At 40.5% G+C, this 26,816-nt stretch overlaps 1 protein-coding gene across 2 annotated transcripts; it reads left to right on the forward strand.

The window, feature by feature from the left end:
• Positions 1-927: 927 nt before the first annotated feature.
• On the forward strand, positions 928-26,816 carry RDH10 (retinol dehydrogenase 10). 2 transcript variants are annotated; one of them, XM_048077024.2, is made up of 6 exons: positions 928-1,435; positions 1,760-1,989; positions 21,467-21,565; positions 22,863-23,008; positions 23,349-23,480; positions 25,417-26,816. In XM_048077024.2, the coding sequence occupies exons 1-6, from the start codon at positions 1,150-1,152 to the stop codon at positions 25,538-25,540; spliced, it is 1,017 nt and encodes a 338-aa protein (XP_047932981.1). In that variant the 5' UTR covers positions 928-1,149; the 3' UTR covers positions 25,541-26,816. The 2 variants fall into 2 exon arrangements, with proteins under 2 accessions (XP_047932981.1, XP_013027917.2); XM_013172463.3 differs by having other exon boundaries at positions 929-1,435; positions 1,757-1,989.

The raw sequence follows: 26,816 nt of genomic DNA on the forward strand, positions 1-26,816 counted from the left end.
TGTCACTTGATCTCATTAAAACTGCAATGAATGGGGCAATTAAAACCTATCAGCTCACAAATACGTAACAAAAGACTTAAAATATCTCGAGTAGAAGGAATTATAGTTTCATAGAATGGCTTGGGTTAGAAGGGACGTTAAAGACCACCCAGTTCCAGCCCACCTGCCGTGGGCAGGGACACCTCCCACCAGACCAGGTTGCCCAAAGCCCCATCCAGCCTGGCCTTGAGCACCTCCAGGGATGGGGCATCCACAGCTTCTCTGGGCAGCCTGTGCCAGTGCCTCACCACCCTCTGAGTGAAAAACGTCCTCCTAACACATAATCTAAATCTCCCCTCTTTTAGTTTACAGCCATTCCCCCTTGTCCTGTGGTAATCTGAGCAGAGTTGCCCTTTGTCATTTTTGTAAGTCTCCTTTAAGTACTGAAAAGATTTTGCACTTTTTTTTTTCTTTCTGAAGAGATTTCACTTTCTCCAGCGGGAAGAAAAACTGATCAAAACACGGGCACCCAGGATCTCTTTAGAAACCAAATTCACGCCATCACACCTCCAGCCTTCCCATTTCCCCGTCAGCTCCCCAGAACTCCGCAGCCCGAACTTCTGCCGACGCCCAGAGGCGACACGAACGCACCCCCCACACTTCGCCCCTGGCGGTGGGAGCCGCCTCAAGATGGCGCTGCGGCGGGCGGCGCAGGGCACGCCGGGACATGTAGTCCGCAGGGGACACGGGCTCCGCTCCGCCTCGCAGCCGCCGGCCCCCGAGCGGCGGGGCTCGGCTCGGCTCGGCTCGGCTCGGCGGGGGTGTGGGGGTCCCGGGAAGGCGGAGCGGCCCGGGGGAGGGCCGGGGAGCCGGGGAGGAGGAGCCCGCCCGCCCGCCCGGCCCGCCCTATATAGGGCGCCGAGCGAGCAAGATGCTCACTGCCAGCAGCGGGGCCGCGGGCGGTCAGGGCGGGCGGCCGGAGCCGTGCTGGGGCTCGTTCCCCGGGCTGGCGTGCGGGGCTGGGGCGGCGGGGCTGGGCTGCGTGCGGGGCGGCTCGTCCCGGCTGCGGGGGCTGATCGCGGCGGGCTCCGGCCGCCCGCCTGCCGCCGGGGGGCAGCGGGGGCGGCCCCGGGTGTCGGAGCCGCGCGGCGGGGGCTCGGGGCCGGCAGCATGAACATCCTGCTGGAGCTCTTCGTGGTGACTTTCCGGGTGCTCTGGGCTTTCGTGCTGGCCGCCGCCAAGTGGCTGGTGCGGCCCAAGGAGAAGAGCGTGGCCGGGCAGGTGTGCCTCATCACCGGGGCGGGCAGCGGCCTGGGCCGCCTCTTCGCCCTCGAGTTCGCCCGGCGCCGGGCGCTGCTGGTGCTGTGGGACATCAACACGCAGAGCAACGAGGAGACGGCGGGCATGGTGCGCCACATCTACCGCGAGCTCGCCGAGGCCGCCAGCGCACCCAAAGGTAAGCGGCGGGTCCCCCGCGATGCCCCCCGGAGCTCACCTGTGCCCCTTTCCTTCCCCTTCTCTTCCCCTTCCCGGAGCTGCCGTGCCCGAGGGTCCCCCCCCGGGCATGGGGCAGCTCTCCCCGGCCGGGCAGGAGGGCACGGAGCGTCCTTCAAACCTGGCAGCGACAGCAAAGCGATGAGTTCTTCCCCGTGGCACGGCTGAGCGCAAGTTTAGCGCGATGGAAAACAGCTTGCGCTTTCCACTCAACTCTTGATTTGCGTGTTGGAACCCAAGTAAGGCTCGTGTTGTTCTCTTCTCTCTTGTCTGTGTTCCTTAGTAGATGGAGAAAAAGATGCGCTGCCCCATTGCAACTTGCAGGTTTACACGTACACCTGCGATGTGGGCAAAAGAGAAAATGTCTACTCAACAGCAGAGAGGGTCCGCAAAGAGGTTGGCGAGGTGTCTGTCCTGGTTAACAATGCCGGCGTGGTCTCCGGGCACCATCTCCTGGAGTGTCCCGATGAGCTTATCGAGAGGACCATGATGGTCAACTGTCATGCACATTTCTGGGTAACTATAAACTTGTTTATGCTGCCCTTTTTGTCACTTCATTTTAAGAAAATAACTGCTGTTGCCTAACTCCTGTCTTCTTGGGTTTTGCACTTGTTCCCTTTAATCTGCAAGCTGGCTACTTTGTAGGGTTCTTATTCTTTAATTTAACTTTCTGTTTAACAGGAATGGTGGGTATTAAAACCATTAATAAATAGCTTTAAATCAACTATGTCTTCCTAGAATCCGGAGTTAAAAATCTCGTGCCCTCTTATGTAGTTCTGGGCATGAAGTCTTTTGCAACCGTAACCTCTGAATCTGCTTAAAGGTTGTTACTGTTAATGAATGACTTCACTCCCCTCCTCCTGTAGCTTTATACTAGTATGCTAGCAGCTTTAAAATGCTGTTTTAATAATGGCTACAGTAGTGAACTTACACATTTATAGAATAAAAATACTTATTGAAAAATCTGTTGGAAATCTTGCTTAAATTGCCTTGGAGGCAAACCCTTCCTTTTGAAGGCTGGGAGGAAAGGCAAAAGATATCTCAAGAAATCAAGCCAAGAACACGCTTTCAGGAATCCTGCATATTTGTCCTCATAGCTTTCTCCTGGGGCTGCCAGTAGAAGTAAGAAAAACCTTTAAAGTGGATTCTGAGGTGATACTGTCTTTGTAAGTAGCAGTTACTAATTAAGGAGAAGTTATCTGATCTTATTCTTCTTTTCTACTTAAGTTCTGTTTCCCTGCGTGTTATATTTTTAAGCTCACTGTAGTGTGGAGTTATATAAATTGGTATGTTGGAGGGCACAATGCACACTTGGGTTAGCATTAGCTGTCAGATCGAGCCCATTGTTAGTATTAGAACTGTTCTTTGGTCCTTCAAATAAGGTTATGAAATACACTTGCATAACAAAGGATTAAGCAATCTGAAATACAATTCAGCTTGAGCTTTCTTTGTCTGTTCTTACCTTTTTGATAATAAAACTCCGTAAAATTCCTCATCTTCAAAACTTAGAAGGACCTATCAAACCTGGGTTTCTAATGTGGAGGCTACATGCTGTTTCATAACCCTAAAGGAGCCCCCTTCAAATCTGTTCTGTGAAACACTTAATGGCAGAGCAGTCTTCTTCCAATGTATTGTAAAACTTGCTCAGAGAGTGCTTAAACTTCAATGCACATGAGATTGTGTTTAGAAACTCTTTAAACCTTAAAGTATGTTTTAAGGCAATTTGGAAAGTGATGAAAATGCTCGTAGAACTTCCTACAACAGCTAAAAGTTCTGCATGTTCCCCTTTATAAAAGTTAAACTGATGCTTAAGCAAACAGAGATGTACACTAGATTTAATGACTGTTATTGATGTGGTTTAAAAGCAGAATTGACAAAGTTTCCAAGAACTCTAAATTATGACATCACCATGAATTAAAATATGGGAGGATCCTAAATTTTCCAGCTGTTCTTCCTTCAGGCCTAAGTCATACACTTATTTATAACATTGTTTCAGAGACCTTTATAAAGCACCCTGTGTGTTCTGTCTCTTTACAGGAATATAAAACTAAACTTAGTCTAGGATCACTGTGATTGTTTTTCCATAAGTTTCATTCATCTCTAAATGTTAGTGTGAAGTGAGTTTAATTTTTTTTTTACTCCAGAAAGGTATAGTAGATCTGAACTGTGAAAATTGAGGTCTTGGCATAAGCTTCTAAGGAGCAGTCAACACCCTTTATATTTACTTGAGGATCTGTTCATACGTATGCTTCCTGCAGATCCTGTGTCCTGCTTTGGTTTCTCCTTTTTTTTTTTTTCTTGCTGCTCGCAGAGCTTTTTTTCCTAGTCTTCCCCTTCCTGATCCCAGAAAAGGTTGGCTTGACCAACAGTGGGTGGACTTCTATTAAAAAAAAAAAATACTTAATTCATAAGGTATCTGAATCAGCTGATTTGAAGCCAATTTTTTTTGATGCAAGTCAATGCTGACTTAAATAAAACAATGTGTCTAGATGTGTGAAGTCTTATGCAGCTAGACTTTTCTGTGTCAGCTAAACTGGTGGTCCAAAAGCAAAGTGAATGCTCTAGAGTATTATGTAGACTTTTAACTATTCTTGGACGGCATTTCATCCAAAAAGCTGTAAATGGATTTCATAAAGACAAGGATCTTCCATGTAACATTGCTCTGTATTTCAGTGTCTTTGCTTCCTGGGTCTTGTTTTTCTTCTCCTGTATAATACAGGATTTTTTTTTCATCATACCTTGATCACTAATCAAGCTTCCATGTGCTTCTATATTAAAAATGGCAAATGGGACTATGGCATTGTCCTCCCTGAACTCTCTGAAATGAGGCTGGTTGTCTGCTCTCTGTGCAGAATGCAGGTGAACCAAACTTGCTCTGTGTTAACAGCTATGATCCAAGGGCTGCCCAACCTCTGCAGCAGGCAGCAAGACAAAAGTCTCACTGACTTGCTCTTGGGACTCTGACTGGGCTGCGTACCATATCACAAACTGGCAGTAAGGAGAGCTTTAGCAGCGTGCCACAGCCTAAACAGATGCTTTCCATTTTGCTGACATCCATGATTTGTATAAGCCTTCCTATGTGTGTTCTGTATAAACATGTCGCCACTGCATCATGTAGCAATTTCCACAGCATAAAATCCATTGCAGTATTAAAAACCTGTTATTTCATGCTGTGATAACTCAAATGCTTCTGATATTGAAAACACAGGGACAAAATCCGTTCTCAGTTTGAAACAAGCCAGCTCTGGTTTACTATAATTTGCAGATGCATAAAACTGTAGCTGTAATGTAACAGTATCTTTCCTGCCAGTCTGTTGTGAGAATAATAACTTACTTGGCTGCACTTGTCAATTACTGGAACTGAACTTCTGCAGACCAGGGAGTTCTCTTCCTATATGTCGGAATCTAGATCTAAAAAATTGTTAATGTTAAGTTAATGCAAGATTAAATTGTTGCTTAATGAATTTTAAGCAAAAAAAAAAGGAATACTTTTGTTTTTTCTTACAGTTTTACACTAAAGCTTTAAGTGAAGTACCAACTTACCGTGTTTTACATCACAGAACAGAAAAACTACTGTACAAATTTCAGAACAGATTGAGATTTTGTACCTATTATTCTTCCTGAACATAAGGTTATAAAGCTACTGCTGAATAAGTAGATATTAATATTATGTATCAGCATAGTTCTTGGGAATTCTTCTAGAGTCAAAAGCTGAATAGGACTCATGCTGGGGAATTAGGGGCAAGGCAATGCAAGTCAGGCACCGCTGAGTTCTGTGATATGAAGGTCCTTCTGTACAGCAGATCTTTAGTATCCAGCTCTGAGAGAACAGTGGTATCACTTCAGTGTTTCTCTGTCATGTGAAGCTCTCTTCCTAGATGAGTTCTCTTCAACTTACCAAAAGGGGGAAGCAAAAGCATTTAGCTCCAGCTCTGTCATATTAAAAAAAAAAAAAGCATAGTGAAAGACTATGGCCCAGACTTGTGTACTGCTGCCTTACTCAGAGTGTTCATTCACTTACAAACTATTTTTGAAGTTATGCCTATACATTTATCTTTTCAGGGATGTAACAAGTCTCTTTGGCAGTCTAACACTGATAACGGGGAGAGAAAAATACTGAGTAAAAAGGGGAATATTGCTAGAGTAACTTAAATATTTTGGACTATGTAATCCCCTGAACTTAAATGTACCTTGGAAAGAAAAAGTTAATGGAAGTTGAAGGATTAACTAAATCAAATACATATTCATACAACTACTGTAGTTGTCAAATTAGACTGAAAGACTTGATAAAAACTTGGAAAAATAAGTGGCTTATTCTGTAGGTAGTGATGTTCTAATCTCTCCAAGTTCCCTGGTCTTCAATAAAGCTCACTTATATGAGTAGTTTTTCTTCAGCTTAAATGTGGAAGTGTTGCATGTTAAGTGTGCACACTGTCTCTTCTACAGAAGAGACAATTAAATCAAGTTATTATCTGAAACTATACCAGGGCAAATCATTTGTAGACCATGGGCATAGCAGTTTGGTTTGTCTTCGTTTCTAGAATTCTAGTGTTTATGATCAAAGGTACACACAGTACTCTACTAACACGCCAGCTAGCTGTACTTAGCATTTTCGTTGAGCTGAATTAGCTGCTTTAATTTGTTTTAATTTCATTGTAACATATCCAAAGAAGCATAAGTTTACTTACAGAGTTTGAGTTCTTGACTTTTTTTCTTTGAAAAATGAGTTGGATCAAGTTCAAGCCAAAGCATGTGTATGTGATCCAAAAAGTGTCATCAAAACTAACTCTTCCCTTGCAAAATGATTCCAATTACATGCCACCAGTAAATTACCCTAGATAGCACATGTGTTTCATATGATGTGGTAGCATGCTGGGTAACAAATATGAACCAAAAGCAGTCAGTCTTAGCTATGGAAACAGGGGTATTGACCATATTTACATCTTGCAGCTTCAGTATGGTTTTGTAATTCATATGTTCTTGAGTTTATTTCTCAAGGAAGTAGAGGAAATTTTTTGTCAGTTGAGGAAAATACTGTTTTCCAGATTCATGCTCTAGAAAACTACATTTTCCATTCTTACACAGCAATGTACTTAAGTTTTAGAAAATAAATGGGTGGAAATAATATTTCTGAAGTTTCAGTGGGCATGAGACTGTCTTGGAGCTTTCCTTATAGATTTTTATTATGGACACACTCCTGGTAGACAAGCACAGTTGTTACCAACTTGAAATCTTCTGATTTGTAATAATTGATTACCTGTATATCACATCTGTAATCTAGCCTTGTAGTCACATTTAAATTATAGTGATCATTTTCAAAAAATGAGCCTGTTTTACTGAAGGTTTTGTGTTTTTCTGATCCTTTTGGGGAAAACAACAAAAAAGCACATCTGATTAAGGCACCTAGATATGTAAGATTTGGAAAGGATTTTGCATCACTTCCAGAGTAGACACAAGTAAGGATAAAAATGAGTCTCCAGACAGAGTAGTCATCTGCAGAATCAGCAAGCATAATTAAGCACGTTGGGAGGGATAGGTAGGTGGGTCATGCAGTGAAAAAACAACCCTTAGTTTGCCATCTGTGGGAATCGCGTGAACTCAAGCACAGACAATTGAAAATCCAGAGTGCTGCCAGCTGAACTGTAGCTGTTCCACAAATTACTGAAGTGTACTCCCTGAAGTCTACAGAGCCTATTCAGTCATAGTTTTCCATTGTCTACAGCATCTTGATGGTAAATGAATAGACACATGTCAAGGAGTCTGAACGAAATAGCTTATAGAGCTCTTGGCTTTTGTTTAATTACCAACACTTCCATCAGTGTTGTGGAAAAAGCGTATCAACGATTCTTTGAATGTATCACAACATCAGCTTTCCTGCACACACATTCTGTGCTAGGCAGTCTTACTTGCATGGTAGAGAACACGGACCTCTGTTGTTCAAACAGCAGTCGAATTCATCCATTTCTCTTCTGTGCAATGGTGTAAAGTGTCTGATGTTTGTCCCAGTCGGTTCACAAATCTGAAATGACCGTTCATCAGGTTTTCTTTAAACTGCTTCAGTTGCACCCGAGCTCTTGTGGTGGCTGCGCTCGGGCATACTTTGTAAATGAATTTGTTGCATCATTTGAAAGGTGCATGGAACTTGGACTCAAACAACAGGAAATAAAGATTCTCACATTGCAACCTTTGGATTGTTTGTTGCCTGTAGGTGAGTGCCTCTGACGGTAGAATACAATGCGGTCAGCCAGTTACTTCCAGGTGATTAACTGGCTGAAGGTTGTAGAGTTTAGATGAAAGCAGTAATATATTTCACAGAAAAGCAACGTGAAAGTCCAATTAAGTAAGGGTAGACTTGTTCTTGAGAGAACGTGCCAAGACTTCTTAAACTATTTGAGACATACTCGAAGTATTAGTCAATTATTAGTGGCTTGCAATTCTACAGTCTTCTAAAATAAAGATGGAAGTGCAGTATAGCTTGCCAGAGGTCAGGCACTTGCGATAATCTCACAACTTGTCTCCTGTGACTGTTTCTGAGGGTTAGAGACTTGTCAGCAAAGCATATCGGTGTTTTCAGGATTGCTAATCTGCTCTGAAGAAACAGTCCTGGATGAGCGATCAGCATGGTGATTAAATTCCTGCTTCTTATGGAATGAGTTAAGTCAGCTGAATAAGCAAAAACCTCTGCACTGACTTTGGTCTGATATTAGTGTGTTACATGTGAAAAGATTGGGGAGGTGGGAAACCTTGAACGGAGCAGTAGTGTTTGCCACGATGGTGCCTAACCTAGCTAGAAGTGGAGAGGTGCCTCTTCACTGTTCCAAAGAAATACTCAGTATAAAAGATTGTCTTCCTTGTCCTGTGGAGATTAGGACAGCAATGGGGTGATCAGGTACAAAAGAGTTTAAAGTTCCAGAGCCCTCTATCTACAAAGAACATCTTTAATTTTACAAAAAGCAGCTAATGTTAATGAGATCTTAGCACGTTATTACCTTTCTGTAATAACCAAGTGACTATAGCACACTTCTAGAAGACAGATGTGTTCATGTGCTCAAATATAGAGAAAAGCGATCTTAATTATGATGCGGCTAAGTGTTGCTAGCCCAGTCTTTTCATCACTGCCTAAGCCCTGTCTTAAATGAACTGTGTGGGTTAGCAATCCTTTTTGGTAGTTCCGAGTGTCATCAGTTACCCTGACTAGACAGGTCGAGGAAAGATTAATGTTGTGTTTTCTAGCGCCATCCCTGCCATTTTTAGCACTGCACTTTTAAAATCTTCTCTACTTTTATCTTTATCAGCTGGAAAGTGTTGTTTCCCAATGCTTCTCTTGCTTTGATTTCACTTCTGTGTTTTTTGTTTTGTTTTGGTGGGTTTTTGTTTCTTTGTTTGGGGGTGAGCCTTTGTTATGCATCCGTAATGCTAAATCTTTCTACAGTGCTCATTTATTTGATAAACTATGCTCCCCAGCCTTCAGGGTTTTCTGGCTGTTCACACTAATGGTAAAATTGAGTTATTGAGACCTGTCTGTCTTTTGTGAAAAATGGTACAAGTCTTTCTGCATAGGGAAGCTGGTGAATTACATACGATGTTGTGTGCTCATACCTGTGGTCGTCTTAGCCTGCTCATTGAAGGAAAGAAAAAAGTGTCTTTCAAAATATAGTTACAGTGTCAATGAGTGGGCATAGACTGGTAGAATCTCTGTTCCTGAGGGTTTAGTTTGAAAGAAGATATGCCACAAATGGGGAAGAGATTTACATCGGTGCTTAAAACTTCTGAACGAGCACTTTGTTCTTGTAAATAATTGTATTAGGATAATGATTTATATGCCGGTCAAATTAACACTTGACACAAGTGAGTTATCACGATTGGGAGGGGAGGGCGTTATAAGCCAAGGAATGCAGGAACAGCTGTGGAGCAGAGGTGACTGCCGTGGTGTGAGCCTTTTGAAATTCAAGTTTGTTTGGCTGTTGAATTCTGCACCTAAAAGTGCCCTGGTCACTTCTGCCATCTGTTTGAACTTGTGTGACAGCTTCTCAAGCACTCCCCTCACAGCATTAGTTTGTAAAAGCACTTGAGCATATGCTTGTAACTTGTCCAAAATTTGTGTTGATTTATGATGAAACTTCAAGGCAGCTTAGTGGTGGCAAGCTGACACATGGGACCATCCCTTAAATCTTCATCTTACCTTGCACTGGTTTTGGTATTCATCTGATCCTTGGGTGAGCCAGTTCAGCTCACCAACCTGTCTAGAGGGTGCAGGGCAAAGCTATTTGCTTTCTTGGCCAAATTTCTATTTAGAGACTAGAATCACCTCATCAGAATTTCAGAGTTACAGGAGCTGGTTTATGTTTAGGTGTTGGGGAACGTGTGGGGAGGAACAGAATAAAATTGTGTGGCAGTGGACAGGATCTCTACAGCTGTCTAGTGAAACCTCATTCTTAAAGAGATTTTCTAGAATAGGATTTACAGGCTTAAAATATTTAAATAGGCATAATTGTTTCCAAGCTATAGTAAATCTGTCACTGTCACATTAGTCTGAATGTTACAACTTTGTTTCTAGAGAGAGAGCAGTATTTTAACTCCTATTTAAAACCTTTAGATAAAGGTAGGTTAGTTTTCTGTTGTGCTAACAGCTCTAGCTTTTTGCCTTGCACTGATACTGTCATTGCTGTTGTGTGCCATAGAAAGCAATGATCTCTATGCCTACTGCACCGTTTGTCTTCTCTGGAAATCATTCGTGCTAGTACTGTTTCAATGAGGGAAAAACAGGCCATACCTGTGTTTCAGCTTGTGGGAAATGAACTTAGTTTCCAGGGAAAGGCGAAAAAAGGAAGTAAATCTCTGCTTAGAAAGTGACTATCTACTCCCTTGGAAAGTGAGTAGTTTGCTGGTGTTTCGTTATAATGCCTATGTGAGTAGAATCTTTGAAAACTGCATTAGCCGCTGTTTCAATCACTGCATTAACTGCAGTTTATCTTTTTAGCATTTGTTGGCTTTTGAAGCAAAAATTTACCTGCCAAGACTTTTTTTTTCCCCCAACCCCTTTTTTTTGGGGGGGGGGGGGGGGGGGGGGATAGTAGGGAGAAGTATTTCCACACTCTGTATTTTGAAAACCTCCTAGCTCCATATGTTTTAAAAATGTTACTCCTCATTCACTGAGTTACTTCACAGTAAGGTGGAGCCTTCTAGTAGGTCTTCCTGGTTCCTAAACAAACTTTAAAGCTAAATTTTCATTCCATTGTAAATGCTTCTTTATTTTTCTGTTGCCGATAAGTAAGACTATTAAATGAAAAGGGAAGCTCTCCTTCTAATCTTGTTCCTCTTACGAGATGTTGTTATGGCATAATCACTTTCCTTTTCATAAAGTAATTGATTTGAAACAATGACTTCGTTACCGCGTTGGGAAGGATGAGTGAAGTGACTCAGCTTTCATCTGCACGTAGATACTGCTTAGAGATAGCAGAACTGTGGAGGTACTGCCTTAAGGTGTCTGTAAAATTTGAGACAATCTTTTTCTGAAACTTCTTGAAACGCCTGTTACATAAATTGTAAAACATGAGTGATGACTTCATATTTTCCATAAGTAGTTCTGACAGTACTGTTCTCTAGTAATTCCTTGGAAACATGCAGACTAAAATACTAAGCTTTACTAAATATTCCAGAAGATGACTAAGCTTATGGCAAGCTGGAGAAAAATGTGTATTTGGAAGTTGGATTGTGTTCTTGTTCACTGAACGGAATATTCTGAGCTCTTATCTAATAGTTGTTCTAAAATGAATTTATGTGGATTTTTCACTGACTCATAGAGGCATGTTTTCATTTTTTTGTCAAGATTATCAAATAGCTGGCAATAAATAACTTCTCTCCAAATGGTTGGACATTTGCTACAAACTTGTGCTAATGAAGGTGAGGGACTAACGTGTTTGTTACACTGATGTCAACATCGCTCTGAGACACCACAAATCCTTTGACTCGGCCATTTGTCGGTATATAAACAAAGTAGAATTTCTAGTCACTTCACTTCAGCAGGACTTAAAACCAACTTCTGCAGGAAGGATTGGCCAACTGTTAACTTTTTATATCACTCGACGAACAAACTCTAAAGTAATTTCAAATTTGACATTTGGATAAATGCAAGTTAGGTCTTTACTGACAGATCTGCCTGTGGAAGAATACGAGGTTGGAAGTGCTGCCTATTGGGATTGTAACTTAAGTCCCTTAACTTCCAGGAGTGTACTTGGTCTGTCACAGTGGTGTTGGAGGTCTGCATTAATCTTGAGTATATGGAAAGCTCAAATGCTGACATGGTAGATCCAAGCAGAAGGATTTGCTTTCTTTAAACTGCATGTTACTTTGCAGTGGCTGCTGCCAACTGTATAGTACTTGGTTTAAATTGAATGGTAATTGCAGTTTGGTAGCTGTGATAGTCTGAGGGTGTAATGAGATAATGTTTGTAGAGAATAAACATCAGCTCGCCTAATAAGGTATTTTTGGGCAGGAGGGGGGAGTTCAGCTTTAGAGCGTGATTACTTTGTCTGAAAGCTTCTGTTCTCATGCTTGGTTATGCCTTAAATTTGTGCTGGCTAGAGAAGTCTGCTTGTATGCATTTGCTCCCAAGTCCCACTTCAGTCTAGGCTTTTTGCAACACGAGGCAGACTAAACACATAGCTGAGTCTCCAACAGCCCACTTAGCATGGTATCTAACCTACTACTAATCCTTCCCTGCCTTTAAATTCTAGTTTGACATTTGAAGTACACAACAAACGCCATTGGCAACTTCTGTTGTGCACTTCTGCACTGCTTAAGCAAATACACTGTCTTTCCCCCTGTTCATTGCTAGCTTTTGAGAATCTAATATGACTGTACTGTCTGAGCTCTGCACTGCCTCGTTGGACCTTCTCTTTCCATCTGAAAGGCCTTAAGAGCTAATGAGAAAGAGTAGAAGTAGAACAGGCACTATTTCAGACAGAGCAGGATAATTTATTACAGTCAAAAGCCTGTGTTGGGTAGACAGAGGAGAGAAGTGACACAGGAATCAGCATCCTTTCCAAGCATCCTAGCTGAGATTTTTTTGTTTATAAACTTCCACTTAACATAGAGATGAAGAATGCAAAGTCTCAGATGGCTTATGAACTTTTTCATCTGCAAGAGGCAGAGAAATGGTCTGTTGAACAGGGAGCTGGCTTAAGCGGAGAAGGTGCTCCATTTTTCATAGCCACATGAAATCAAAGACTTAAAAAAAGTGGAGGGAAGAGCCCTAAATATACAATCAGTGATTTAAACAATGGTATATACTGATGCATGTATGTGAAGTTATACAAGCTGTTATCTGCAAAGTGCAGATGTAAGTAGGTAAGTTTACGTGCATGTATGGTAGTATGTATAAAAGCATGTCCGTTAAAGGTAGCTAGATGCTCCCGCAAGAATTATTGGTGACATACACTCATTAGAAGGATCAGACACTTTTCAGGACGGATCTGACATCTGCGGTTGGAAATAATCTTAAAAGCTTGAAAATCTAAATCTACAATCTGTTTCTTAGCAGGAGGAGACAACACAAGAAAGATCTCAGGAGCAGAAAGGTGGACGCTGCATACCAGTACTATAAATGCTCTTAATTTCCATTTGCTGGTATAGAATTAACAAGGGCAGTTCAGTCTGAATGCCTGAACTTCTTCATGCCCAGAAAGCGTATAAAGCAGTGGCCTGTCTAAACAAAAATGAAATATTCTTAAGGAGAAATCAGGATTACCTTTAGCTGTGGTACATGTACCTACATCCCCGCCCTAGGTAAAGGTGCACTCAAAATCTAGAGTGTTGCTATGATGGTGAATGAAAAAAAGGTTTTACATGAGGCAACTGGGAGTTTGATTAGCACTAGATCGCTGTAAGCCTTAGGTAATTATATCTTTTTCATCTTGACTCTCAAGCAGAAAGTTTCTGCAGCAGGAATTGTATAATTTAGGTAGCATGCTTGACTACTTACCTGCACTTCAGAGGAGGGGAAGAACAAAGCTGTTTGCTGCTCTAGTCCTAGTTGCACAATTTGGGGTAGGATCACAGGAAATGACAAGCAAGGCCTTAAACGAAAGGGGGGCGGGAGACAATGTAGTGACGTGATAAGGCAATAGTACCAAAAGTTTCAGTTGCAATGTTCTTTCCTAACCACTTTTCATATTCCACTCTCTGTAGACACAACCCTTTTTCAGGTAAGCCCTGTTAACAAACTATACAAAAGACAATTTAGCCAGGCTAGGTTCAGTTGCCGTAGGCATGGCATAATTAGTTCTGGTAGTAAAGAGTGGAAAACAATGATTAATGTTTGGGAGATAACTAGTGGTATTAGTTTCCTGTGCCTTTTTTTTTTTTTTGAATAGCATTACTTATCTTATCTTTACTGTCTACGCATTGTAAACAGCTTTGTGGCACTAAGTTCTGATTAAGGAAACTACTTAATTCAGTTTCAGCTTTCTTCTGATACACTCAACATGAGTTTACTCGGTGTAAGAGGAACCACTACAGTAACCGAAACGTTCTCAGGAAGCAATGGTAGCTATTATTACTGAAAATTCAAGAAATGTTATAATTGGACCGTAAATACTACAAATGCTAAGCAATGTAGAAATGGAAATTTTGTCTGTAACATACTTTTTCTTTAGCAAATGGCATGACAGATGTAACCTACCTATAAACTTCAATAAATAAAGTTTAACCTACTTTTGTACAACTTCAATGCTTCTCAGCTGGCTAAGTACATCTCTTGAGAAGCACAGGATTTTATGTGTATGGATCAGTCACGAAGGAGGAGAGAACAGGAACATTAATTACTGACATGATTTAATAATGAATTAAAAACCAAACAAGTGATTCAAGTAATAGCTTATGTTTTTACTAAGTGAAGACTCCATGTACTTCAAAGCAGTATTTCACGCAGAGTTGGAGAGAGGAAAAAAGATGCTTATTTCTCTGTAAATCAAATACAGTTTTAAATTAACTGGTGTTGCCTTTCATTGTGACTTAGTTCTTCGGGGTATTTACTTTATTTTGTTACCTTCACCTCTTAACCTGGATAGATCTTATCTGTAGTTTCAGTCTATCTGCAAATGTAGGGCATACGAAGTATTGGTGTGTGCGCGTGTGTGGCTTTGCTTCCTTGTTACTCGTCATCGTTATAGACTTCTGTTTAAGTCTATCTTGTTCTTTCATGAGCTTCTGGTTGCAAGGCAACTGGAACATTATTACTGTGCATGTATGTTAAGCATTAACTGCTGTAGCAGTTCAATATTAAAGGAATCCCCATGGCCCCAAAACAGTGGGTTTTTATGTGAAGGACAAGCAAAGCTTTAGTGAGAAATTGAAGGCTGTATTGCCTGCCAGGAGCTATATAACTAAGGGACTCCTTTCAAAATGAAATATTGGAAGCTCTAGCTTTTTGTTTTGAACGCAAGACCTGTTCAAAGCACACTTGAGGGCAATCCTTGAGTAGTTTGCTTTCATGCCTTTAATACAGCTGTCTATGGAAGCTTGGCTTGGAGAAGTCATATGTACCTCTTGATCCTTTTTACTACAGAAGGATCTGGGTAGACCCACGAACAATCCAGAGAAATGCATAGCTTTCTTTTTTTAAATTAATTACTTTATGAAAACTGCAAAATTCTGGCCTATTTTTCATTTTGGCTTCTTGAGAACAGAAACTGAAGATCAAAAATAGTAATGATTTCCACAGCTATTTAAATATTTACCTAGACAGTGACTAATTATCCAGAGGGGACCCAGCCCTTCTTGAAAACAGCCAGCCGAGACATTTTTACATCAAGGCACAGTTTTGGTCCCTTACCTTAGCAAGGTCAACAGTAGTTGTAGACTTCTGTCTACCTTCTGTTTTCAGCATGTTATTGACAGAGCCCTGTCCAGTGTGCTGTGCAGTCTCTTTAGTGTCCAACACAATACTTGGTATTTGAATGTAGTCTTTGCACAGTTACTAATCTCACCTTAAACAGAGATTTCGGAGATGCTTATAATAATGGAATTTAAGAAGGTTCTGGGGATAATATGGAAAAAGTAACTGAGATGATAGTGCAAATGTCCAATTATTATGCTCAGTTCTCATTGGAACCAAATAAAAAACTGAAAGGAAAATAAACAGTTAAATCCAGGCTTGTAATGGCATGCTTTGGTGTGTGAGAAGGCAGTTTGGATATTATAACCTCTAGCGTGATTAAATTCTCCTTTGAGAGCTGCACAGTTCTAGGGAATACTTTCAAGACCTCTTCTAAAAGTATTTGGCAGTGACTTTTGCTGTAATCCTGTAAATGAAGTTTTACCCAGTGTTTTTAAAGTGTATTTAAAGTGGTTATCCTCTGAAATAAGATGGGCTGTGTGACTGTAGCTGAAAATAACTTTAGTATATTTACCGATAAGCTTGCCACGTGTTTGTTTTTTTTTTCTGCCTTTCGGGCACCTCTCTCTTGTTTTTTAACGTGCAGGAGTGCATTAGTGCTATTCTACCCAGTTAGGAGAAACCACCTTTAAGGCTTAGGCTGCACAGCCAGTATGCGGAAGAGTTAGAAGTGTTCTTTTGTCAGACTTCTGTGCCTAACTTCCCAGTTAGAGGCACGGAAAGGGAAGTCGAGGTGTGTGTAATCTCTGAATTTCAGTACGTGATGGAGCGAGTGGCCATGCACTGTCCAACGTGGAAGCAGGAGAACTTGCAGTGTCCTTCTGTGATCCATGAGGAATGGGAAGAAAGGGAAAGTGAATGTCCATGTGGGGTAGAGAGAGCACGTAACATGCATTTTAGACAAAAACTGGAACTACATTTTCTTGTCACTGGCTCCATTGTTTCATGATATAATATAGCATATAATATAATTGTTATTAGCCAACACGCATGGCAGCAGGCTGTTATGATTTCTGGTACCTTAGTTCCAGGTTTAACCAGAGCTGTCTGGATGAGTCCTTGACTACTCACACCAATTTTGCCTCATGGGTCTGGGTGAAGGGTCTTAACATGAAGATAAAACAATGCAGTTACCCAAATGTTGCACCCTTTTATATGTTTATGCATCTGGCTGTTCTGGCAGTCAGGAATAGCTTTGGCTTGGGGGGAAATGTCGTATCTGTTATACCAGCATGCCACTCTTGTGGAATAACAGTGATGTAAAATCTCAGCTCTGTTGATCAGCCCCTGAAAAACAACTGTGCTCCATCCACCCTACGTGAAGGGGCCATATGGAAAATGAGCTATTCCTTTGGCATAAAGGAATTTCTGCTTTAGAGTAAAGCAGCTTGTTTATGCCATCAAAATAGTTTTAAATGGCTGTTGGGCATTGACAGAAGGCAGAAAGTGTGAAAAAAAAATACTATATTGAAAAATAGAAACTTAAAGGACCTTACATGTTCGTACCTGCTTTGTTTGTGTCTTTGATATAAAGACAAGTCTATAAACATAAGGCAGCACGTACTTTTCCACTTTGGTGTGCTTTCTGCATTCAGAATTCATTGTCTTGAGCTGCATTACATCTAACATTGTTTTCTGTGGATGCTTGGTTTCTACTTGAAGAATAATTACTCCAAAATTTAATTAAAAAAATCACTTTCCCAAACACAGTATTTCTTCATATTCTCATTTGCTGTGTTTAGACTAATTTGTCTTGACATTGCAGCTGTGCTGTTCTTTGTGTTGCACAATCTTTTGAGTTTTGTTTCATTAAGAATGGAACTGAAGAATTTGGGGAAGGGGAGGGAAGAAGTGCTAGACTGTTAGAAGTTAATTTGCCGTAAACCAAAATGTTGAGAACAGATTATGAAAGCTATGAAGTGACATGTAAACGCTTGTTCAGTTTCACACTTATGAGAAATAAGTCATTAAAGCTGGGTGCATATGAAATACATGTTTGGTTACAGCTACTGGGAACTGATTGTTCTTACTAGTATATTCAGAGGCATGGAGGAAATTGCTTAGAAGGTTTGGAATTGGTCTTTAGGCTTCATAAAACTTAAAGATTATACCTCAAAAAAATAGCTCTGCTCTCTGTTCAGAGCAGCTTCATATGTCCTGTCTATCCCACCTATCTGCTTTATCTAATCTGAAACACGGGTTAGAAATGACATATTTGTACCGCACTTTTTTCTTTTTTCTTTTATTTTGGGGGGGGGGGGGAGGGAATAAAGAGCTAATTCTTAATAAAGAGGATGCTTAACTTCAATTTCTTGATGTTAAACACTCATATCATTCATGAATCTTCACAACACAGTTCCTTTCATTTACTATACTCACTAGTTTCTCCCCAGTGTTAAAAAGGGTGCAATGTTCGTCATTAATAAGAGACCTAAGTACTGACTTTAAGTACTTAAATGTTTTAGTTAAATGTCTTCCTCTGCAGCTGTGAGAGGTAAAACCGAAATTAAGGGATCAAACCAGAAGGCAGATAGCTTGATTAAATCAGTTGAGTCGATTTGAATTATTCCGGGGCCTGGTTCATGACCTCTAATGCCATGGACAATACCACATTTCTTGCTTGGCATCTTATAATACTTTTCCTTTTTTTTTTTGTGGTGGATTAGCACGTCCATGCATCACCTCGGAAGACTAATGTGGGCCGTGCTACCTGTTCAGACAAACGCCAGATGGGAAGGCCACCCAGGAGGCATCTTGCCCCTGAACCAGTCGAACTCTTAACTAGTTTCTGAGCAGCACAGCAAGCACGCAGAAGACTCCAGGTCTGGTAGGCAGATGTAGCTGAAGCTGAAAGAAACTAGAAACAAGAAACTAGGTTGGTCTGGTTTATGTAACAGGCAGAAAAAATGGGGACCAGAGTATGGAGGAAGCTGCTTTGATCAAGGAAGTGGGCTGTGCCAGGAGCTCAGTAAGAACACTGATTTATTTGGGGATTGCTTATACCACGAAAGAGAATAACTTCACTTTGGGATTGTTTTTCCCAGCCAGAGGAGGCTGGGAGGAGCAGTGGGCAAGCCTTTACTCTGAGACTGGAAATGTGTCCCCCGATAGGGTGTGTCTGCCTCTTACAGCGCTTGTTTTTTAAGTACTGGCTCCCAGCTGTAGCAGATGGCTGGAGGGTGGCAGCAACCGAGATGACTTTCTCTGTCATCCATTTAGCTGAGATGTTGATAGCTGGCTGCTAAGTTTTGTCCATAAGATAGTTGCACTATCTTTATAGACCCCCCTTAGCTTCAGGTTTTAACTGGATTAGCAGGATAATGTCCCATGACAAAGTACAGGGCCCTGCTCTGAATGGGCTGTTTCAGAACACGGAGGTCTCATGTGAAGATTTCCATGAATTGCTAATTGTCCTCAGAGCAGAGCGGCTGCGTTTTTTCCTTTGCAGCTGTAAAGGGCCTCTGAAGAGATGACTTGCATGAAGTGACCATAGTTCTGCTGCTGGAAGTTATTCAGTGCTGAAGACATCACCCCAAAGGTCCTTAACAGAGTTCATTCGTCATGTGCCAGTTTGCTCTTGACCGAAAATGGGTTACTTTAGTCACAACCTCTGAGAACTCAGGCTTTGTAATCAGTATGCTCCTCTGAAGAAGCATCAGACAGTTAAGAGTATGCTTTTTGAGATTTACTGCTCTGCAGTTGTTCTGATTATTTCCCATGTCTATGTGCATGCCTGGGAAAGTTCTGGTCATCTTTACCATAGGTAAGTACAGCCATTTATGGACAGTTATAGAACAACATATTTCCCTCCCTCCCTCCAAAAAAAATAGAGGGGAGAAGGAATAAAGTCGGTGTTATAGTGAAGATAATAGAAAAAACAGCCCAAAGAAGCTTCATGCGCTTTCCTGTTGTTTATCTTATGGAAGAAAACAATGATCCATGCTTTGGAAGTGGTAGGAGAAAAACCTGTTACTGTTTCTTTTCCTTCTTTCTCCCCCGCACCTTCTAAAGAGACGAACTCCGAGGCAAGTGGCCCTTCCTTTCTGTACTTACTGTGCTTTGCAGGCAGAGCTTCAGCCTGCATTATCAAGCTTTCTGGCAGTGTGGGGTGGCAATCAGTCATTCCAATGCGATGTGGACAGATAACTGAGACGTAAGTGGAAACTGCTGAGGGAGCTGACTAATGCTCTGGAGGGGAGTAAATTGTTAGCAGGACTGAGCTGGGAGCACGGTCCTCTAATGAGGATGGTGCAGAAGATCTGGGCCAACGTACGTTGGTCAATGTCGGGGGGGTGTAACGCAGGCTGCAGAGGAAGGACGTGCTGTAAAAGTTGAGCAAAGAAAAGTTTTGCTTCTTTGCTCTTACCTTTTCAGACTGTGCTGCTCCGGGATGGCTAAGCTGCGTTGCCACGCAACCTGGGAAGAGAGGCTGAAACTTCGTGTGCCTGGCACAGATTAGTTTAACAAGTGAACTAAATTCTTTTCCAAGGCTCTGTATAAGAGGTTTAATGATCCCTGCCACGAGGAAAGAAACAAATGCAAGGCGGTTTGCTCTCAGATTATTTTTTATAATTAGCTTCATTATGCGGTTATGACAGAATCTAGGAGTTATATGAATCAACAGTAGAAAAGGCAAGGAGTCAGGAGGTCTGCTAATCTTCTATCATCTGCCAGCTGTCCAGTGAAAACAGTCTTTTGTGTGGTGTTAGGAGGTCTGGATTAGTCATTTAACACCTGCAGGCAAAAACGTTGTACAAGAACATGTGAAAATCATTAGAGCAAAACTGTCCTGACGTCTGTGATTGGAAAATGCAGACAGCATAAGAATGGAATTAGATGGATTCAGCTGTAGCTTGCACGTCTTTTTAACAATGCAGCTGACACGATTCAGACCAACAATTAAGCAAGCAGCAAATACTTCAGGGGCATTTGCATGCTTTGGGTTTGGATCCAAATTAGATGGGAAGACCTGGTTTCTGGAAGGACGAAGCATTTGTGGTTCTGAGCAAGTTAGAATAATAGCTCTGCCACGAGAAGATTTATGTATTAACTAGACACATTTATGATTAACAAGCATTGTTTGAAGTTGTTTGGCAGTTTAAAAGTGATCTAGTGTAGTATGCTGATAATCTAAAAGCCAAAGTAAATCATAACTAAACAAATCATTTTACTACTTAAGTGATTTCTAGCATCTATGTTGCTCTGATATTTTAAAGAAAAAAAAAAGAAGTATTGAGTCAGCTTCAGAAAACAGATGACAGCTAGGTATTCTAAGAAAGGTGATCTTCTAGCAACTGCCTTCAATTTATCACTTAAAACTTAATTTTTTAAAGGTGTTAGCTCTGATTTGGTTGTTTAAACAAAAACAAACTTTGAGATAATCAAAGCATAAAGATTGGTGGTTAAAATCATTCATAATTTCATCCTGACGCTTGATTTTTGTTTTATCTTTGAAATCCTTTTAAAATATGGAATTAATAACAGAAGTATACATCTAGTTTTAGTTAGAGCAATGCTTATGGATACTAATAAAGATGGAAGGCAGTTTAAACTAGTAGATGTTTAGTGTATTTTATATGGAAAAGGTAACATCAGCAAAACCTCTGTCTCCAGTACTTCTTTATTGTAAAATGCCCAAGTTGGTAAGTGGATAAAACCAACCATATCTAACTGACAAAACATGCTGTCAATAATTAGAATCGGTAATTGGCACTGATCTTAACATAGATGTACTGGATGGCATAATTAAACAGTTTGCATACCTTTTTCTGTCTTAAAAAAAAAAAAAGACTTCCATTTTAGGGGCAAATTATCTCTTTCTGATAACTAGTCTCTTGCAGAAAAATAAACATGTCTGAGCCCAATTGATCCTTTAACCTTAGGATTTCTGGAGATACAATCCTTGCTGCCTTGCTGCTGTCTGAATTCACAAACATGCTGTAGATACTCTGCTGGCATTTTTGAAAAACTTAGAAGGCCAAAACCTGTATAGTGATCTTCTAAATTCGTGATAACAAACTGAGATAAAGGTTTTGAACACCTGTAGCTAATGTAGTATGTTCATGGTGTTTCTTTGTTTTGTTTTTTACTTTGTAGACAACTAAAGCATTCCTTCCCAAGATGCTGGAAATGAATCATGGGCACATTGTGACAGTTGCAAGTTCCTTGGGACTGTTCAGTACTGCTGGAGTGGAGGTTTGTTAGACTATTTATTTATTTATTTATTTGGTATTAGCAGCAGAAAATAAAGTCAGATCTTCCAGAGATATTTGGGAGTTATGGTGCTCACTACCATATCACCAAACAGCACAGGGCTCAGTGGAAGCCTAGGACAGCTAAGGACTTCAGAACGCTGAATGGTCTATGAATAACCTGGTGATTTTTAGTAACCTGAAAGGTGTCCACCTACCTATTCCTGCCAAGAACTTAAGTGCTAAGCCTGAAGCCAAAGGCAAGGATTTTCAAAAGTAATGTTTCTTGTTTCCTGTTTCTGTGAGGAAATTGCTGCCTGCCTTCCTTCCAGACTATATGGCTCACTTGCTTCACTAGGCTCCAAGTTATATGTTAGGTCATCTAGTCGCTAGCAGCCATTTGAGGACAACAGTTTTTGTGATTTGTTTGGTACATAAAACTAGGTAAGGATTAGAGCATATTAGCTTGCATTTGGGGTCATTAGCACAAATGCAAATGGGAACAAAAAGTATTCACTTAGTGAAAACAAGTTAATGAGTTTAATGGAATGACGGTCATACTACCCCACAAGATGTAGGCTTCTTTGCACATGGCTTAGGCTCAATCCAGGACCTTACCCTGCAGTGTTTCTTAATAGAAATGAATTAAGCTGGTGTAAGTAAAGCTTTTTTAGAGTATTTGTTGTCTTGAGAATTCTTGAAAGAATTTCCTAGACTGTGGGTGTGACGACCAGCAGAGGTAGACACATCCAACTGAAAATTAAATGTTACTGCTGTCTCTGCAGTTATTTTTTAGTTTTTATTATTTTTATGAGATAAGCAAGCTATATAATTGTCTGAAAATTAAGCATATGATACACTCAAATCTCCATTATACCTCCTGTTGAAACTAACATAAAAAATAAAGCATTTTAGATTTCTACACCTATGCCCTGCCAAATATCCAAGCTTCTTCAAATCTGACCCTAGGTAGTATTAAGTTTCTTAGTCCTTTGTTCCAGCATTTAATATTAAGCAAACTGGTAATCAGAGCAACTTGCCATATGAGCCTGCCTGATTCAAAGACTTGAATCCCAGGTAATCTCCTCCTACATTCAGCTTTCCTGCTTTCATAGTTCTGTGCTAATTGCCTTAAAAGTGAAGTGATAAATGAGTTTATGTTATGCTATATTCAGTGGGTGTCTTTTGTTGTTGCTTTGTAAATCTGTGCAAAATCACATCAAATATGTTTTGGCTTTAAACACGATTCATATCTGACCTTTTTAAGTTGCCTTTTTTTGCCTCAATCATTGCCAACACAGGATTATTGTGCCAGCAAATTTGGAGCTGTAGGTTTTCACGAGTCTTTGAGCCATGAATTGAAGGCTGCCGAAAAGGATGGAATCAAAACAACTTTAGTCTGCCCTTATCTTGTTGATACAGGAATGTTCAGGGGGTGCAGAATCAGGTGAGTGTAAAATTTTTTTTCCCTGTGTATGTAGTGTTGCAAAATATACTTGAAGGTAATTTAACTTTGTTACCATAAAAAGTATTAAAATAAATATTGTCTGCTTTAATCTGTAATCCTGAGTCCAGAAAAGGACTTCTGAATTCAGTGATTTTCTTTTGTCCTGTTGTTCTTAGCACAAGTTTTGCCTTTTGGCAAGTTGTTGTAACTGAATAGTGAACACAAAAATTGAAGCCTTTGACATTGTTGAGGCATTCCAAAAGAAAGTGGGTTAATGGACTTCTCTGAGGTTGGCAGTCCTTTACATATCTTCTTAATCAATCTTAATCAAATATTTCAGAAAAGAAATTGAGCCTTTCCTTCCACCCTTGAAGCCAGAATACTGTGTGAAGCAGGCTATGAGAGCTATCCTTACAGACCAGCCAATGATTTGCACGCCTCGCCTAATGTATATGGTCACCTTCATGAAAAGGTAATATCTGAAATGCCAGTTTGTTGGTAATACAAGCAACAGAATGCTAGTGGAATATGTGAGCATGTCCACTTTCTAGATATAAACGCCCTCCTACCCACACAGGGGCCATAGGTGCTGTTCTGTCGTAATTCCTGTCTCTTCCTTGGCTTGCACAAGTGTAGGTTTCTTTAATGGAAAGCTCCATAAAACTGAGATCCTATGTATTATTATGCATCCTGGCTTTGCCTTTCTGCTATCTTCCATCCTCCTTAGATTCCTTTTCTCCTCAACAGACTTTTCTTCCATTTTGTGGACTTCTCTTTAGGAATGGGGAATGAGGAAGCTTACAGTAAAGGATCCTGTAGCTGTCTCTAGGACCAGTATGTAGGAGGCCCTGCCTGCAGATCCCCTAGGACTTGCATTGATATGGTAGACAAGCTGCAAATCTGCACATTCAGAACCAATTTGCAGAGCTGTAGGAAAGGATAATTAACGGAATTATCTCCTTTGTCCTAACACAGTACAGGTTTTGGATGGGAACTCTGTTTAATCTCTAACTAGACTTCCATTTCAATGATTCAGGGTAATACAGGAGTTGGCTCAATTCCACTGATTCAACATAACTTACTAGTTCATAGAGAACAGCTTCACAACTGCACAGGTTTTTCTTTTGTTTTTTTTTTTTCTTTTGTTTTTGTGTTGTTGGTTTTTGTTTGTTTGTTTTAATCTGTAGTGTGTAGAAGGAACCTTTAAAATATAGTGTTGTCTTACTGTCCTTCTGCAAGGGATGGTTGAAACTGAGAGTCTTGGTCATTTTTATTCTACTTACAAAGCAGTTGTTCTCTGCTTTAAGTCCCTCCTGATGGACAGGATCACCAAAGACTAGAGACCTTGACTGCTCACCTCTTTCCTGAAAGAGAGTATGTGTGTGTCTCTTCTGTCAGTGAATTGAGATCACTATTACTGTCTTTAAGAACTAGCTTCTTCAGCCAGATGCTCAGAGGGTGCTTCAGTGCTACAAGCAGTGCCTCCTGCAGCAGCAGTGACATCAAAGACCCTTTGGGTTGTCTTGCATTCAACACTTTAGCTTCCAACAGGAAGATCAAAGTTCCACCATAATCCATGCCCCAGGCAGCAGCACTTAGATCAAAGGCCCTCCAGTGGCTACTGCACAAGCAGTACTACTGTTGGCAAAGACACCTGTACCAGTGACATCTACTTCAGTGCTTCAGTGATTCTTTTTCCTAATGCCTAGATTCTATGTATTGCTTTCCACTGAATGAGTGTCTGTCACACTGTTTTCAGGGGCTGAGGAAAGCCCATCGTAGTCCTTCACTAGAGCTCCTGAGTACCACCCTTGAAATAAAAAGAGTATTTTGTGGATGTGGGAAAGAGGGGAGGGTCCATAGCCAGGTATTCATCATGTACTCTTTGAATTTTATCTGATGGGGGCAAAAAGGAAATTGCTTTCTTTGCTTCAGACCTCTTTTTGAGGACAGATAATTGAGTTTAGAACATGTGTAAAACTTGTTAGACATCTGATGACCAAAGAATTGCATTAACTAATACTAATCCCAAAGTAAAGAGTTTCCTAAATGTCTGGTGACTTCTGTTGATGCTGTTTTGAGCAAAAACTTTGGTTTTAGTAGGCTTTCTGCGGTGCAGTTGCCCCCACCTCTTTAAAACAAGCTTGTAAAGAAGCAGCAGAACATCCAGTCTAAGCTGGAGGCATGCGAATAAATAGCTTCTTTCTCCTTTCTGCCTGCCTCTATGGCTCGGACTCTTTAAAATTTCAGTTTTCTCAGTAAGTATTCCTGGCAAATAAAAATCCTTTAAGTCTCTTAGGAAGCCCCCACAATAGCTATTATGTTGCTTTTAAGACGACCAAGTACATAATACGTGGAGGTTTTGTTTTATACTGTTTTCTAATAACTTTATAACTTCTCTTTTGCAGTATTCTGCCCTTTGAAGCAGTTGTATGCATGTATCGGTTTTTGGGAGCGGACAAGTGTATGTACCCTTTCATTGCTCAAAGGAAACAGGCTACAAACAACAATGAAGCAAAAAATGGAATTTAACACTGGTTTGGATGGACTAAGATTTATAGGTGAATATGATAATGTTACATAAGTAAATTGTGAAGCACACTTGCATCTATGAGATGCAAATGTCAACATCTTACTGTGGCATTCTCTTGGGTCCTAAACCTGTGTATTGAACTCTAAAAATCTTTTTTTTTTTTTTAATATACTGTAAATAAAACTGACTAGAGTACTTGGAAAATGTGATAGGTAAAGTGAATTTACAATGTAGCTGCCACCATTGTCCTTTAGAATATCACTGTATGTACAGTAAACTAGTCATACTACTACTTGTAGGGATGCACTGTGTGATATCTCTTCCTCAGCCTGCCAAGGTTTATAAGAGCTGTCTACAACTAGAAGATGCAATGTTTCAGAAGCTGTTCATTTTTCCCTATGGTATTTGAGAAGGGAGGGAAATCTTGAGATTTGAGCGATTACTTATGACCTTTTAGCAAATTCAAGGACAGTTTCTGAATGCATCTCTTCCTATATTATCCCAAGCTCTCTAAAGGACACATGGCCAAATTGTGGTGTAATTCTCTTTTGTAGCAATTGTGTGTGTTCTATTTAAACAAAGATAAAAAATAAATTTGTAAATCTCTGCCGATTCAAAGGCAAGTGAATGTCTCAGAAATACTCTGAGCAAACCTGTACTGGGCATCTGGTTTTCTAGGAGTTCAGTCAGTGATTTAAACTGACTTTTTTCAAGTTGCTTGATTTGAAATATGCTCTGTTCTGTTTCCCTCTGCATATGTCAGAATCCAACCTGTTGTTACGGACTATACGTTTCTTTTCTCCCTACTTATTCATACTTCCGACGGAGTTTTCCCACCCCCTGAGGAAGCTGTTGTATTAAGTTTCTGTAACTGGACTTGTGCCTAAAAGACAAAGCAACTCAGCTGAGATACAAACTGTTTATGTAACTGCTGGTCATATGCCAACTATTAGCAAACGAAGAATAGAATAACGCCTGATGCAACTTTACATGTGGAGTATAGAAGGGTGTAAAGATTTTTTTGAGTTGTACTCACATCGTAGAACAGCAAATGACATTTTTACAGTATTTTTTGTAAAGCGAACAATTTTGTGCCTTGAATTTGGTAATCTGTATTAGTGAAGCATTGTAAAAGTGAACTTCTACCTCTGTATCTTAATGTATACCATCCACTTGTAAACTACTATTGGACAATTTGTGATTACTTTTTTAGAATGTCTTGTTAAATAGTGACCAATGCCTGTGGTTATTAAAGTGAGCCACCTTTTCCTTAAA

Source organism: Anser cygnoides, chromosome 2 (assembly GCF_040182565.1).
Source record: "Anser cygnoides isolate HZ-2024a breed goose chromosome 2, Taihu_goose_T2T_genome, whole genome shotgun sequence".
Taxonomy (NCBI): domain Eukaryota; kingdom Metazoa; phylum Chordata; class Aves; order Anseriformes; family Anatidae; genus Anser; species Anser cygnoides.

What these genes read in the sequence shown, in the direction of transcription:
- RDH10 (XM_013172463.3), top strand. Translation starts at nt 1,150, where the DNA reads ATGAACATCCTGCTGGAGCTCTTCGTGGTGACTTTCCGGGTGCTCTGG. An exon ending in TTCAGGGGGTGCAGAATCAG is followed by an intron (nt 23,009 to 23,348) that starts GTGAGTGTAAAA and finishes CAAATATTTCAG; the next exon opens with AAAAGAAATTGAGCCTTTCC. An exon ending in ATGGTCACCTTCATGAAAAG is followed by an intron (nt 23,481 to 25,416) that starts GTAATATCTGAA and finishes TCTCTTTTGCAG; the next exon opens with TATTCTGCCCTTTGAAGCAG.